Raw genomic sequence first — 16,277 nt, 5'->3', positions numbered from 1 at the left:
AAGTGTTTATTATGTGCCGGGCACTGTACTAAGTGGATGAATCCCAGACAAGGTATGGGCCGGAAGCCCCGACCTACACCTCCTCAGCCACGGAGGCTGGGAATCCGATGGGTGGCCACATGTTCTGTGGATTGTTTCTAGGATTTTCCTGGTCGAAATCTGCCTCTGAGAGGAAAGTTCCCCAGAAGGAACTGGCCCCTGGGTAAATCCCAGAGAATTTACTTTAAATTTTAGAGACAAGCCCCCATATCCTTCCCCACTTTGCTTCCAGTGGCCTGGGTGGTCAGAGTTCAGCAGCTCTCCCTCAGGGGGTGGTCGCTCTCAGCCCCCCTCCCAGGGCCTTGACTCTTCTTCGTAGATGAGGAGAGTGTGCTGCACCAAGGAGGTAAGTGCTGGACCCATCGGTCTCATAACACTCAATTAATCAATCGTTGGCATTTATTGAGTGCCTACTGTCAGTCAGTCAATAATATCTCTTCAGAGCTTACTGTGTGCAGAGCACTGTACTAAGCTTTAAAGCCCATGGTAAGGAGTTTCTGTTTGATGCGGAGGTGGATGGGAAACCACCAGAGGTTCTTGAGGAGTGGAGAAACACGGACCGAACATTTTTGTAGAAATACGACCTGGGCTGCTGATTGAAGTATGGACTGGAATCGGGAGAGACAGGTGAGAGGGTGACCAGCAAAGAGGCAGATACAGTAATCAAGGCACGATAGGATAAGTACTTGGATTAAAGTGGTGGTACAACAGGTATTTATTTCCCATTTTGCAGATAAGGAAAATGAGGCAAGGGAAACTAAATGACTTGCCTAAAATCACACAGCAGGAAAGTGCCCAAGGTGGGATTAGAATCCAGATCATGCCACTAGACTGTAAAATCACTGTGGGCAAGGAATATTATCTGCTAACTCTGTTGTACTGTACTCTCCCAAGTGCTTAGTACAGTAGTCTGCACATAGTAAGTGCTCAATAAATACCACTGATGATGATGACGATGATGAGAGGTCAAGGCCCGACCTCTTTTCACAGACCCTGTTGCTTTGAGGCCCATAAAGCAAGAGAAGTAGCATCCACACCTGCCAAACCCATCAAACTTTGAGAACATTGTTGTGACTGTTGTGTCTCTTGGGATCTGGAGAGTGTGGCCTAGGAGAAAGAACACAGGCATGGGACTCAGAGGAGCTGGGTTCTAATCCCAGCTCCACCACTTGTCTGCTGTGTGACCTTGGTCGAGTCACTGAACTTCTCTGGGCCTCAGTTACCTCATCTGTAAAATGGGGATAAAACCGTGAGCCCCAAGTAGGACATTAAATGTGTCCAACCTGATTATGTTGTATCTACCCCACTGCTTAGTACTGTATTTGAAACATAGAGCTCAAAAAATACCACTCACAAAAAGAAAAAGACCAGTTAGCTGGTGTGGTAAAGTACCTGCAACTGTTTAGCTCTTCTCATTTCCCTTTGTGGAGCAGCTGTTTTTACCATTTTATTTCTTTCTTTATGGGTCCGTCACCAGCCCTTCCTTCCCCTTTGTCCTGAGAGCCCCCTGACATCCAGAGAACAAGTTTGAATTAGCTTCCTAGTACTTGTCCCAGTGCTTAGTACAGTGCTTTGGACATAGTAGGGGTTCAACGAACGCCACTGAGTGAATGGATGAGGGAGGGAGGGGCCGGGGTTGTGAGATGGAAAAACTTCAGTGTTCTGTGTCGCCCAAGCAGTTGGTTGGCATCGAAGTTCCTAATGCTTGTGTTGTGTACTGTGCATGGTTGGATGGTTTTCAGCTAGTCCTTAGTGTTAGCCTTGCCCAGAATTATATTCCCCCAAAAAACTTTTATTTCATCAAAACATGCTTGCTTCATACAGGCAAATTCCTTAAGTTATGCTTCCCTGACTGAATCAGCAACAACAATGGTCATAAGGGTATGTGTTAAGCACTTACTCTCTGCCAAGCACTGGGGTAGATACAAGATGATCAGATAACAATAACTGGTATTTTTAAGCACTTTCTATGTGCCAAGCACTGGAGTAGACATGAGATAACCGAGTTGGACACAGTCCTGGTCCCACCAAGAGCTCACAGTCTTAATCTCCATTTTACAGATGAGGTAACTGAGGCACAGAGGAGTGAAGTGACATGCCCAATGTCACGCTGGGAGCCGGGATTACAACCCAAGTCCTTCTGACTCCCAGGCCCGAATTCTTTACACTTAGCTATGGTCCTTCTCAGACACACTCTTCTCAGATCAGACACAGTCCCTCTTCCGTACGGGATTCAGAGTCTAAGGTGAACAGGTATTTTACGCCTGTTTTTCTGATCTAGAAAGTAAGGCCCAGAAAAGTTAAGTGACTTGCCTCAGGACCCCCAGCAGGTAAATGCTGGTGTTGGGATTAGAACTCAGATTGCCTGTCTCCCAGGCCTCTGTGCTTTCCACTAGGCCACACTGTTTCTCGATAGCTTCTCGATAAAGATTCCACCCAACTAGAAAAATCTCCTCAGGTGTAGAAGCATAAGCTACCAGGCACAGCCACGGTCTGGCTCTCTCTTCCCAGTGGTTTTCACAGTTTCTCCAGCTTTGGGAGAGATGGGCTTGGCACCTCTCACAAACACTAAAGCCACAAAGTAAAGTGGTTTCTTCCCTCAAGGGTCACTCGTTGTTCTCTGATTCCCTTCACGCAGCCACTCTAAAAGAGTTCCTCCCTTAAGAGGTCATCAACACACCTAGAAAGAAGGTCCGTGGGTCTTTTTCACTTTCCCCAGCTGTTTCTCATCAGCAAGTGACTTAGAGTTTCCCTCTCACTCCTCAACAGTGTAAAGAGCTGCCTCTTCCTTCCTCTGTTCATGTGACTGCCTGGGGGCCAGATGGAGGCAGTTCAGAAGTTGTAACCAGGGGGGTGCAGATCGATTCCTTCCACCCAGCACCTCACAGAGGAATAGCCATCCCAGCAGTTAAGCTCACCTGAGGCAGAGGAATCACCTGCAGTCATGAAGCAACAGGTTTCAGCAGCGATCCTGCTCTCCGTGATCTTTGTGGGTGAGTTTCACTTATGAGCATTTAACACGCGCTGTGGTCGAAGCTCCCCTGGCCCGTCTGCTGGCATCTTGCTTTCTAGATTCAAGCTTAGTCTTATGCCTCTCCAAAGTTTGAAGCAGGGATGATGGGTCTGTGGACAGATGCTCAGGATGATCTGAAATTTTCAGGTTGCTTCTTCACAGGGATGGGGAAAGGGGGAAATCTAAAAGCTGTTTCCTCTGGGATTTCAGGGTTTGGCCAATTCCTCCCACATTCTGGGAGGGTTTTTTTAATGGTGTTTGTTAAGTGCTTACTATATGCCAGGCACTGAACTAAAGCTCTGGGGTAGATATAAGCTAATCAAGTTGAACACAGTCCATGTCCCACCTGGGACTATCTTATTCCCCATTTTACAGATGAGGTAACTGGGCAAGCCACTTAACTTCTCTATGCCTCAAGGTCGCGGAACTGGAATTAGAACCCATGTTCTTCTGACTCTCAGGCCTGCGTTCTTTCCACTAGGCCATGTTGCTTCCCATAGTTTCCCCTTAACCTAAGCCTCTCATTAATACTGACTCACTAGAAAAGTCGGGGTAGTTTATGTGAAATAAATGAGCTGGGATTGGAGTCAGGTTGTGAGAGTCAGAAAACCTTGAGCAAACCACCTTGTCCCTTTCTTTGCTCAGTGTTCTCCCTATTCTAATAATAATAATAATAATAATGTTGGTATTTGTTAAGCGCTTACTTTGTGCCGAGCACTGTTCTAAGCGCTGGGGTAGACACGGGAATCAGGTTGTCCCACGTGGGGCTCACAGTCTTAATCCCCATTTTACAGATGAGGTAACTGAGGCACAGAGAAGTTAAGTGACTTGCCCAAAGTCACACGCTGACAAGTGGCCGAGCCGGGATTCGAACCCATGACCTCTGACTCCAAAGCCCGTGCTCTTTCCACTGAGCCACGCTGCTTCTCTGACTGTGAGCTTGCTGTTGGATAGGGATTGTCACTATCTGTTGCCGAATTGTACTTTCCAAGCACTTAGTACAGTGCTCTGCACCCAGTAAGTGCTCAGTAAGTACAACTGAATGAATGAATGGAGTGAATAATATGTTGATTAAGAATCTGTATTATAAAGCCTACTACCTAATGGAATAATACAAGGGAATAAGAGCTGAATCCATGGAAACAAAGATGAAAATTACTTTAAGCTTATATAATAATGGTATTTGTTAAGCACTTACTATGGGCCAAGCACTGTTCTAAGCGCTTAGATAGATATAAGGTAATCAGGTTGTCCCACATGGGGCTCACAGTCTTAATCCCCCTTTTATAGATGAGGTAACTGAGGCATAGAGAAGTTAAGTGACTTGCCCAAAGTCACACAACTGACAAGTGGTGGAGCTGGAATTAGAGCCCATGACCTCTGACTCCCAAGCCCGTGCTCCTTCTACTAAGTCATGTTGCTTCCCCATAAAGATAAACGCAGGGCCTTAGATTTCTCCCTTTATTCCAAAAAGCTCAGTATCCTCTTATAATTGAAATGTTAAGTTGGAGATTCAATCCGGTGAGACATGAGGCTAAGAAACCTGTATGCAGAATCATTTTTAACACATCTTTGGCCAAGTCTCTGGACCTCATTAAATGTAAAATGGAGGTTCAAATACCAAATTTGATATAGTAGAGGAATGTGCGTGAGTGGCTACTACCATCAATCAATCAATCATATTTATTGAGCGCTTGCTGTGTGTGGAGCACGTTAACAAATGCTTGGAAGAGTACGATATAACGGAGTTGGTAGAGACATCCCCTGTCCTCAACATGCTTGCAGTCTAGAGGGGGAGACAGACATTAATAAAAATAAATAACTTAAGGATATGTGCATAAGTGCTGTGGGGCTGAGGTGGGGAGGGATAAAGTTTCAAGTGAGTTTGAGGCCTTTTAGGGATTCACATGGTATCCTTTGTCTTAAAATCTTTAAATGTTCAACTATATTGTAAACTCCTTGAAGGCCAGGATTAACTACCAATTCTATTGTTTCATATCATTGCTTTGAATGTGTCTGTTATATTGTAATAATGTACTCTCCCAAGTGCTTAGTACAGTGCTCTTCACACAGTAAGCACTCAATAAATACAATTGACTGACTATTCTCCAAAGGAAGCATGCAATAAATAACCTTGGTCAATTTAAAAACAAATCATAATGTTTATCTAGTGGGCTGAAATAATGCTGCTGTGGAGGAATATTTTTCTCTTGGTTTTAAGAAACGTTACAATTCTTCCCCAAACGAAAGTGTAAGATGAGAGAAATGGCTGGGTTTCCTCTTTCTGTTCTAGTTCCAGCCCACACCGAGAGTAGCTAAGCAAATCTTTCTCCAACCAAGGAACACATGTGTTCTTTAGAGGAAGATTACCAATGTGAGAGAGTTGCAGGTTGAAAACTCAAGTCTTTTCCCAAAATTGGCCCCTGAGACTTTACATCAAGTGAGTGCATTTGCAAGTACCAACTTGTATGCATATGATTTCTACTGTTTACCAGGAGTGCAGTACGTTAAAGCCAGTGCTCATTGAGCTTACCACATGCAAAACATTGTACTAGAATTTCAGGGAATATGCAGAAGAGTTAAAATCTTGATTCCAGCTCTCGGGGGTTTACAGTCTAATAGAGAAGATAAGTACACATAGGGTACAAACATCCAGGAATGGAAAGAACTAGAGATGTGATGAAAATAACAAGCACCAATTGGTTAATAAACTCAAGGGAATACATGAGTCCTGAGAGGCTGGCATGACTGGGATAGTGGGAGGATTAATCAGGGAAGGTGTTTTAGAAGAGATGTGGAGAAGGGGAGGATTGGAGGTTGGTAAAGCCGAAGGAAGAGGTCATCCTCAGTGAGGGAAATGACATAATAATAGTAATTATATTAATAATGGCATTTGTCAAGTGCTTACTATGTGCTAGGCATGTACTAAGCACTGGGGTGGATACAAGCAAATCCTGTTGGACACAGTCCCTGTCCCATGTGGGGCTAACAGTCTCAATCCCCATTTTACAAATGAGGGACCTGAGTCACAGAGAAGTGAAGTGACTTGCCCAAGGTCACACAGCAGACTTGTGGTGGAGAGGGGATTAGAACCCATGACCTGACTTCCGGGCCCATGCTCTATCCGCTACGCCGTGCTGCTTCTCATGACCATTGGACGTGGATTCAGTGGACAGAGGTGGGAGCGGGGTTGGGGTGTTTTGGGAGAAGAAAATGAGGGAGAGAGTGCCATGGAGTGGGAGAAAAAGGAAACTATTGTACAATCTTGGAATCAACAATGTGGAACTTTGATTTTATGCCATTGAGAAGCAGTGTGGCTTAGTGGAAAGAGCACGGGCTTGGGAGTCAGAGGTTGTGGGTTCTAATTCCAGCTCCACCACTTCTCAGCTCTGTGACTTTGGGCAAGTCACTTAACTTCTCTGTGCCTCAGTTACCTCATCTGTAAAATGGGGATTAAGACTGTGAGCCCCGCGTGGGACAACCTGTTTACCTTGTATCTACTCCAGTGCTTAGAACAGTACTTGATACATAGTAAGTGCCTAACAGATACCATCATCGTCATCATCTATCATTAAATCCAGTCGGTTCAACCTTCACAACATTGCTAAAATTCACCCTTTCCTCTCTATCCAAACTGCCACTACTTTAATCCAAGTACTTATTCTATCCCACCTTGATTACTGTATCAGCTGCTGCCTGGATCATTTTTCTACAAAAACCTTTAGTCCATGTTTCCCCAATCCTCACAAACCTCCAGTGATTGCCCATCCACCTCCACATCAAACAGAAATGGCTTTAAAGCACTCAATCATCTTGTCCCCTCCTACCTCACTTCATTGCCCTCCTACTCTAACCCAACCTGCACTCTTTGCTCCTCTAATGCTAACCTACCCACTCTAAGTCGATCTCATCTATCTTACCACGGAACTCTCGTTCACGACCTGCTTCTGGCCTGCAGCTCCTCGCTCTTCATAGCCGACTCTCCGCTCCTTCAAAACCTTATTGAAAGCATATCTCCACATAGAAGTGATAGTTGAAGCCATGGGAGCGAATGAGGTCTCCAAGGGAGTGGGTGTTTAGAAGGGGACCCAGAACTGAACCTTGAGGGACACCCAGAGTTAGGGGGTGGGAGGCAGAGGAGGAGCCCGCGAAAGACTGAGAATGAGAGGCCTGAGAGATAGGAAAACCAGGAAAGGACAGTGTCAGTGAAGCCGAAGTTGGACTTTTCCAGGAGAAGGGGGTGGTCAACAGTGTCGAAGGCAGCTGAGCGGTCAAGGAGAATTTAGATGGAGTCGAGGTCTTTGTATTTGGCAAGGTGATCATTGGTGGCCTTTGAGAGAGTGGTTCCTGTGGAGTGAAGATCACTTCAAGTCAGCCAGGATTGGTTGGGGTTGAGGAGAGAATCGGAGGAGAGGAACTTGAAACAGCAGGTTTAGACAACAGGCTCAAGGTGTGTAGAGAGGAATGATAAGAGGGAGATGGGGCAATAACTGGAGGGAGTCGTGGGGTCAAGGAAGGGTTTTTTTTTTAGGATAGGGAAGACGGGAGCATGTTTGAAAGCAGTGGGGAAAAAGCCAATGGAGAGTGAATAGTTGAAGATGGCGGTTAGGGAGGAAAGAAGGGAAAGGATTGCATTTGCAGGGAGAGAGGGTGGATTTTGAGAGAAGGCAGGAGAGCTCCTCTTGAGATACTGCTGGGAAAGATGGAAGAGTTGAATAAGGGGGAGGAGGAGGGAGAGCCTGGGAAGGGGAGGTGTGCCTGATAGTTCCTATTTTCTCAATAGGTGGCCAGGTTATTAGGAGCAAGAAATGGGGGAGGTGGGAGGACAGGAGCATTGAGGAGGGATTCAAACATCTTGAACAACTGGCGGGGACAGTGGGCATGGCAGTCAGAAGAAGACCAAACTGAATCCTAAGGGACACCCTTAGCTAAAAGGTTGGATGAGGAAGAGAAACTAGTAAAGGAAACTGAGAAAGAGCAGGCAGAGATGGGAAGAAAATCCAGACAGTACTGATTCTGAAAACAGGACTGGAAAGAATTTCTAGGACAGAATGGAGATTTATATAGAAAGCATCCAAAGGAGGATGAGAATAGAGAAGAAATTGTTAGAATTCACCAGAAGAGATCACTGGAAACTGTTCCTATTAGGTTCAATAAAGCAGGTAAAATTCAGATAATAAAGGGTCAAGCTGTGATCTGGCAGGAGAGGAAGTGGAGGCAGAGGATATATTTAATCTGAAAAAAAATAAAGAGGGGCAAGAGTGAGAGAAGTGGAGAGCAAGATCAGGCCTTGGGTAGGGCACATCACAGACATTGATGATGGCGGTAATGATGGCATTTGTTAGGCGCTTATTATGTGTAAAGTAACACGTGTTAAATGTGTTAACAGTGGTTCTCAGTGCTGCGATAGATACAAGATGATCCGATTGGACCCAATCCCTGTCCCATATGAGGCTCACAGTCTTAATCCCATTTTACAGATGAGGTAACTGAGGCAGTACAAGTTAATTAGGTCAGACACAGTCCCTGTCCCACATGGGGTTCATAGTCTAAGTAGGAGGGAGAACAGGTATTTCATTATCATTTTACAGTTGAGGAAACTGAGGCACGGAGAAGTTAAGTGACTCACCCAAGGTCACACGGCAAGCAATTGGCAGAGCTGCGATTAGAACCCAGGTCCTCTGATGCCCAGGCTCTTTCACTAGTCTATGCTGCCTCTCTTCTTGAAACTGTAAGCTCCTTGAGGGCAGGAACTTGGGTCTTTTAATAATAATAACAATGTCGGTATTTGTTAAGCGCTTACTATGTGCAGAGCACTGTTCTAAGCGCTGGGGTAAATACCGGGTAATCGGGTTGCCCCACGTGAGGCTCACAGTTAATCCCCATTTTACAGATGAGGTAACTGAGGCCCAGAGAAGTTAAGTGACTTGCCCAGGGTCACACAGCTGAGAAGTGGCAGAGCCAGAATTCAAACCCATGACCTCTGACTCCCAAGCCCGGGCCCTTTCCACTGAGCCACACTGTTTTACTTCAGTTGTACATTACCAAGCAACAGGGATAGTGTTCTATGAAGCAGATAGGCCCTTCAGACATATTTTTTCTATGGCCACCAGTGATAGTACTGAAGGATTTTTAAGATGGTCATGAAAGTAGAGTCAAAAGTACGAAGAGAGGGGTAAACATTCAAGGGTTAGGAATCTCCTGGAAAATATCTGAAAACAAAGAGATTTTTGGAAGAGAAGGATTTGGAAGTGCTTATATCTAATTGCCTCTTTCTTTTTGGTTAGAGATATTGGGAAGTTGTAGGAGTCAGAGACGTGAAGTAAGAGGAGGCAAATCTGAGCAAGGGAGTTGATGAGGGGAGAATAGGAGCATTGCTTTACTGAAAACAGGGCAGAACTGGAACAAGAAAAGGTAAATTCAGAGCGTCGGAAGTTTTTTTTGTTTGTTTTTAATGGTAAATCTTACTTTGTGCTAGGCACTGTACTGGGTAGATACAAGATAATCAGTTTGGAAACAGTCTGTGCTTCACATGATGCTCGCAGTCTTAATTCCCATTTTACAGATGAGGGAACTAGGGAAATTCTCAAATCATCTAGTCTGTAAACTCACCTGTTCTAGGCAGCAGCAGCGTGGGAGAGAGTTGAGAGTGGAAACTCAAGGTTTCTGCACAGAAGGAGGCGACTGTTAACCACTTCTGTATTTTTACCAAGAAAAGTCTATGGATATGCGACCAGAATGATTGCAGATGGAGATGGGGTGTTTTGGGAGAGATGTGTACATGGCGTCGCTATGGGTCGGAGATGACTCGACGGCATGAGACAAAACAAAACTCACCTTAGGGAGGAAACACATCTACCCAGTCTGCTGCATTGTACTCTCCTAAGTGCTTACTACAGTGCTCTGCACACAGTAAGTGCTCAATAGATACCACTGATCGGTGGATTTCACAGTCCCCTGAGGAACTATATTATCCATCAATCCATTCTTGCCGAGATTACTAATCTACCAGTTCCCCTACTCCAAGCTTAACCTTTAATTAAAGGAAATCTTTTCAGAGAAAGAGAGGGTGAAGTAATGTTCAAAATTCAATTTTCCCTACTCGAATTTTAGTGGCAAATTTGGATAAGACTCTTCCTTTGGTCAGAACATTGATTTTGAGCTTAATTTAATGAACACAGTGTGTCAGCTTTTATGAGAATGATTTAAGGTGATCAGGTTGTTCCAGGTGGGCTCATAATCTTAATCCCCATTTTACAGATTAGGTCACTGAGGCACGGAGAAGTGAAGGGACTCTCCCACGGTCACGGAGCCGACGGGCGGCGGAGCCGGGATTAGAACCCACAACCTCCGATCCCAAGCCTGGGCTCTTGCCACTAAGCCACGCTGCTTCACCGGCCCGGGCTTGGGAGTCAGAGGTCATGGCCGGCCCTGCTACTTGTCAGTGGTGTGACCGTGGGCAAATCACTTCTCTGGGCCTCAGTTACCTCATCTGTAAAATGAGGATTAACTGGGAGCCTCACATGGGACAACCTGATCCACCCCAGCGCTTAGAACAGTGCTCTGCATATAGTGAGCGCTTAACAAATACCAACATTATTATTATTCTTAAAACGGGGATGAAGACTAGGAGCCTCACGTGGGGCAACCTGATGACCCTGGATCTCCCCCCAGCGCTTCCGATGCCAACCGGCCACCTGCCTGGGCAAGGATTCTGGGCCTCGGCTGAGTCACGCCCAGCTGGGTGCTGCGGTGGAAAGGAACATTCTTTCGGGGCTGAAAGATAGCACCCAACTCTGAAACAGTTTGGGGGGTAAAGGGGAAAGGGGTAAGGAGGAGGAAAGTGGGCAGGTCCCACTGGCCTCTCCCCTGGCTGGGTACGCTTCCTGTTCCAGCGCTTTGCTGGGCAGTGGGTTGACCTGGTGTGCTTCAGGGACCTGGAAATGGGTGATTGGTCAGGGATCTCCTAGCAGCTGAGTCTGTCTGGCCAACACCTCCCCCTGCCCCTTTGCTCCACAGCCAAGTTCCCCATCACTTTGCCCCCTCCTACCTCCCCTCCCTTCTCTCTTTCTACAGCCCACCCCGTACACTCCACTCTGCCACTCAACCACCCACTGTTCACGCCAGCCGACCCCCGGCCCACGTCCTCCCGCTGTCCGGGAACGCCCCCCCTCCTCACATCTGCCAAACTAACTCTCTTCCCCTCTTCAAAGCCCTACTGAAAGCTCACCTCCTCCAAGAGGCCTTCCCAGACTGAGCTCCCCCCCTTCCCCTCTCCTCCCCATCCCACCCTCTGCTCCTCCCCCTCCCCTTTCCCCTCCCCTCAGCACTGTCCTCGTTTGTATATATTATTTATTACCCTATTTATTCTGTCAATGAGATGTATATCCCCTTGATTCTATTTATCGTGATAATGTGGCCTTGTTTTTGTTTTGTTGTCCGTCTCCCCCGATCAGACTGTGAGCCCATCACTGGGCAGGGATTGTCTCTATCTGTTGCCGAACTGTACATTCCAAGCACTTAGTACAGTGCTCTGCACATAGTAAGCGCTCAGTAAATACTATTGAATTGAATTTCCCCCGTCCCCCACCCCCATCTGGTATCTCCTGGAGCAGCAGATTCTGCCCCCCATAGAGAGCCCTGTCTTGCCAGAGAAATCTTGAGATGTTCATTCATTCAATCGTATTTATTGAGCGCTTGCTGTGTGCAAGGCACCGTACTATTCCTTCAATAGTATTTATTGAGCGCTTACTATGTGCAGAGTAATAATAATAATAATAATAATGTTGGTATTTGTTAAGCGCTTACTATGTGCCGAGCACTGTTCTAAGCGCTGGGGTAGACATAGGGGAATCAGGTTGTCCCACGTGGGGCTCACAGTCTTAATCCCCATTTTACAGATGAGGGAACTGAGGCACAGAGAAGTTAAGTGACTTGCCCACAGTCACACAGCCGGCAAGTGGCAGAGCTGGGATTCGAACTCATGAGCCCTGACTCCAAAGCCCGTGCTCTTTCCACAAGCGCTTGGAATGAACAAGTCGGCAACAGATAGAGACGGTCCCTGCCATTTGACGGGCTTACGGTCTAATCGGCACTTGGGAGAGTACAACTGCGAATAGGCTCGTGCCCTGACCACGGTGAGCTCACAGTCTATCATTCAATAGCATTTATTGAACGCTTACTATGTGCAGAGCACTGTACTGAGGAAGGAGAGGGAAAAAAGGAGATCAAAGACCTGGGGCCTGAGATGCAGAGGTGGTGAGGGAAAGTGGTGGCCACTGGGCCTAAAAGGGGAAAATTGTGGAGGAGACAAGACGAGGCCTCTGAAGGAAGAACGCCCCTAGACTGTAAGCTCCCTGTGGCCAGGGAACATGTCTACCCACACTGTGAGTAGGTGAGTAGGGCAGTGGGCAGGGAGCGTTTCTACCAACCCTTTTATATTGTACTCTCCCAACTGCTTGGTACCCTGTTCTGCACACAGTAAGAGAGAAGCAGCGTGGCTCAGTGGAAAGAGCACGGGCTTTGGAGTCAGAGGTCACGGGTTCGAACCCCGGCTCGGCCGCTTGTCAGCTGTGTGACTTTGGGCAAGTCACTTCACTTCTCGGTGCCTCAGTTCCCTCATCTGGAAAAGGGGATGAAGACTGTGAGCCCCACGTGGGACAACCTCATTCCCCTGTGTCTACCCCAGCGCTTAGAACAGTGCTCGGCACATAGTAAGCGCTTAACAAATACCACCATTATTATTATTATTAGCTCAATAAATGTGATTGATTGGTCTGCATACAGTAAGCGCTCCGTAAATACCATCGATGATGATGATGGCTTGAAAGCTAAGGCTGGCAGTCAGGAATCCCCGAAGTCTGACGTTGCCTCTTGGCCTTTGAGCACCTCAGGACCACCTCCTATGAGATCTGTCCCTCCAGCCCCTCTCCCCACCTCCACATCCCACCTGCATTGTGGGATGACATCGTGAAGAATTTGGGGAACCAACCCAGTATGCCCTGAAATAAATGAACGAATGAAATAGCTCTCCTCCCGCTGAAGCTTCCTCCGTGGCTAAGTGGAAAGAGCGCGGGCTTGGGAGTCGGAAGATGTGGGTTCTAATCTGAGCTCGGCCACTTGTCTGCTGGGTGACCCTGGGCAAGTCACTTACCTTCTCTGTGCCTCAGTTACCTCATCTATAAAATGGGGATGAAGACGATGAGCCCCACATGGGACAACCAGATTACCTAATATCTACCCCAGCTCTTAGAACGCTGCTTGGCACATAGTAAGCACTTTACAAATACCATTATTATTATTATTATTATTATTAAATATGTAAGTGTGTATGTGTACATAAGAGCTGAATGTTAATAATAATGATGGCATTTAAGTCCTTATTATGTGCAAAGCACTGTTCTAAGCACTGAGGAGGATACAAGGTCATCAGGTTGTCCCACGTGGGGCTCACAGTCTTCATCCTCATTTTATGGTTGAGGGAACTGAGGCACAGAGAAGTTAAGTGACTTGCCCAAAGTCACACAGCTGACAAGTGGCGGAGCTGGGATTTGAACCCCTGACCTCTGATTCCCCAGCCCACGCTCTTTCCACTGAGTCAAGCTGCTTCTCTCCTCAGACTGTTAGTCCCATGTGTCACAGGGTCTGTTTCTGACCTGATTATCTTATATCTGCTCCAGTGCTTAGTATGGATACTTGTCTCATAGTAAGTACTTAACAAGTATTATTATTGCTGTTATTATCATTATTATTATTACTACTAGTCTGTAAGCTCATTGTGGGGAGGGAATATGTCTACCAACTCTATTATTGTACTCAGAAGACCTGGGTTCTAATCCTGGCTCCACCACTTGCCTGCTGTGTGACCTTGGGTAAGTCACTTCACTTCTCTGTGCCTCAGGTACCTCATCTGTAAAATAGGGATTAAGACCGTGAGCCCCACGTGGGACAGTACAGTCAGGGAAGTCCAACCTGATAATCCTGTATCTACTCCAGCACTTAGAACAGTGCTCGATGCATAGTAAGCACTTAGATACCATTATCATTATCATTATTAATATTAATACAAGTACAGTGCTGTGCACACAGTAAGCACTCAATAAATACAATTGATTAACTGATTATGCTTTGACTGGCTCATAGCCATCTCTCAGGATGCAATTAGCTGAAAGGGCTGGGTCTCAATCCATCAGTGGCATTTATCGAGCACTTACCGTGCGCAGAGCACTGTTCTAAGCGGCTGGGAGAGTACAGTATAAGAGAACTGATAGAGGCGTTCCCTGCCCACGGTGAGTTTACAGTCAAGATTACAGCCTCCTCCCTTCACTTCCCACCAAGGAAACAACTGTGGTTTCTCAGAGGCCTCTCAGGAGTGGAACTGGGCCAGAAGTCAGATATGACTCCGGCCACTGAGTTCCCCACTTTGGTGCAGGCAGAAGGAGCAGAATCGAGAAGCGGGGTGGCTCAGTGGATAGAGCACGGGCCTGGGAGTCAGAGGTTCATGGGTTCTAATCCTAGCTCCGCTGCCTGTCTGCTGTGACCTTGGGCAAGTCACTTCACTTCTCTGGGCTTCAGTTACCTCATCTGTAAGATTCATTCATTCATTCATTCAATAGTATTTATTGAGCGCTAACTATGTGCAGAGCACTGTACTAAGGGCTTGGAATGGACAAATGGGTAACAGATAGAGACGGTCCCTGCCCTTTGACGGGCTTACGGTCTAGTCGGGGGAGACGGACAGACAAGAACAATGGCAATAAATAGAATCGAGGGGAAGAACATCTCATGAAAACAATAGCAAATAAATAGAATCAGGGTGTTGTACATCTCATTAATGGGGGTAAAGAGTGTGAGCCCTATGTGGGACAAGGACTGACTTCCTTGTATCTACCCTAGTGCTTAGAACAGTGCTTGGCACATAGTAAGCGCTTAACAAGTACCGTTATTATTATTATTAATAACAGGAAACAGGAAGTGCTCTGCTCCCTAGGTCTGGCTCCCCTTCAAGTCCCTTATCTTACACCACATCGAGGACAAGCAACCCCTCCCCTTCCTTCCCGTTCCTTCACTTCTCATTTTTTCTCTGTTTTTCCCTCCTTTAAGAAGTTTGGGATTTTGTGTTAACAACAATAATCATAATAATTATGCCAAGCACTGTTCTAATACTGGAGTAGATACAAGATAATCAGGTTGTCCCACAAGGGGCACACAGTCTTAATCCCCATTGTACAGATGAGGTAACTGAGGCACAGAGAAGGGAAGTGACTTGCCCAAGGTCACCCAGCAGACAGGTGGCGGAGTCGGGATTAGAACCCACGACCTCTGACTCCCAAACCCGTGCTCTTTCCACTAAGCCATGCTGCTTCTCTGGGGTGGGGGGCGTTAATCGTGCAAGAAACCTTGGATTCACCTCTTTGTTTTACCGTGACCATCTCCACTTTTCCAGCAATTTTCTGCTATTATAGACCTCCAACAGACACGTTCCCAGGAATAAAACTACAGTCAAAGGTCAGAACATCAGCCAAGCAGACAACTGAGGAAACCTGCCCGAGCCAGCTAGACGACCATACAGCAACGCGAAGAGCGGCCACAGACACATCCCCCAGCACTCAAACAATCCACACAACAGCAAAGGCCAACCCGACAACCACCCCAACAACCGTAAAAAGCAAACCAGCAACCCACATCAGTAGAATAACCACAGCTACCCGCCGCGTCCCACAGACAACCTCAGCAGCCCCCACAATCGTAGCCTCAACCACGCTTACACCTCGGTCAACGTCCACCACACCCGGAGCCGGACGGCCGACCACCCTAACACCGCGTGCGATTGTGACGACTCCGCCGACGGTCGGTCCCACGACGAACGGAATCACGGGGACGGAATCGGCCGTCAGTCAAACGGTGACGGCCGCCCCGACGGCTAACGGCACGGGCAACCACACGGTCACAGAAACCACCCGTGCCGTAACGACAACTCCGGATGCCCACAACATCACACAGACAACCTGGCTAATCACGACCACGGCCGGACCCACCCTCGCACCCCGACCTTCTTCCGCTGCAGTTGGGACCTATCGGGTTTCCAATGGATCGAGGACGTGCGTTAAGGCGGTGATGGGTATTCAGTTGATTGTTCAAGATCGACAGATGGTAAGATGGGGTAAATGGTGGGGGCTTCTTTTCAGTAAACTTAGATGTCTTCGGTCAATCGATCGATTATATT

At 47.0% G+C, this 16,277-nt stretch overlaps 1 protein-coding gene across 2 annotated transcripts in view; it reads left to right on the top strand.

The window, feature by feature from the left end:
* Positions 1-308: 308 nt before the first annotated feature.
* The window catches only part of LAMP3 (lysosomal associated membrane protein 3), a 46,958-nt gene continuing 30,989 nt past the window's right edge, over positions 309-16,277 (top strand). Inside the window, exons 1-3 of one of the 2 annotated variants that reach the window (XM_029055719.2) lie at positions 309-385; positions 2,809-3,032; positions 15,498-16,204. In XM_029055719.2, coding sequence (XP_028911552.1) covers positions 2,984-3,032; positions 15,498-16,204 — 756 coding nt within the window. In that variant the 5' untranslated portion in view covers positions 309-385; positions 2,809-2,983. The remainder of the gene's footprint in view (positions 386-2,808; positions 3,033-15,497; positions 16,205-16,277) is intronic. The other variant, XM_029055805.2, reaches the window with a different exon arrangement.

The sequence above is a fragment of the Ornithorhynchus anatinus genome, chromosome 1 (assembly GCF_004115215.2).
Source record: "Ornithorhynchus anatinus isolate Pmale09 chromosome 1, mOrnAna1.pri.v4, whole genome shotgun sequence".
NCBI lineage: Eukaryota > Metazoa > Chordata > Mammalia > Monotremata > Ornithorhynchidae > Ornithorhynchus > Ornithorhynchus anatinus.
The sequence above is the reverse complement of the archived record's forward strand: the minus strand, read 5'-3'. Positions and strand labels throughout refer to the sequence as shown.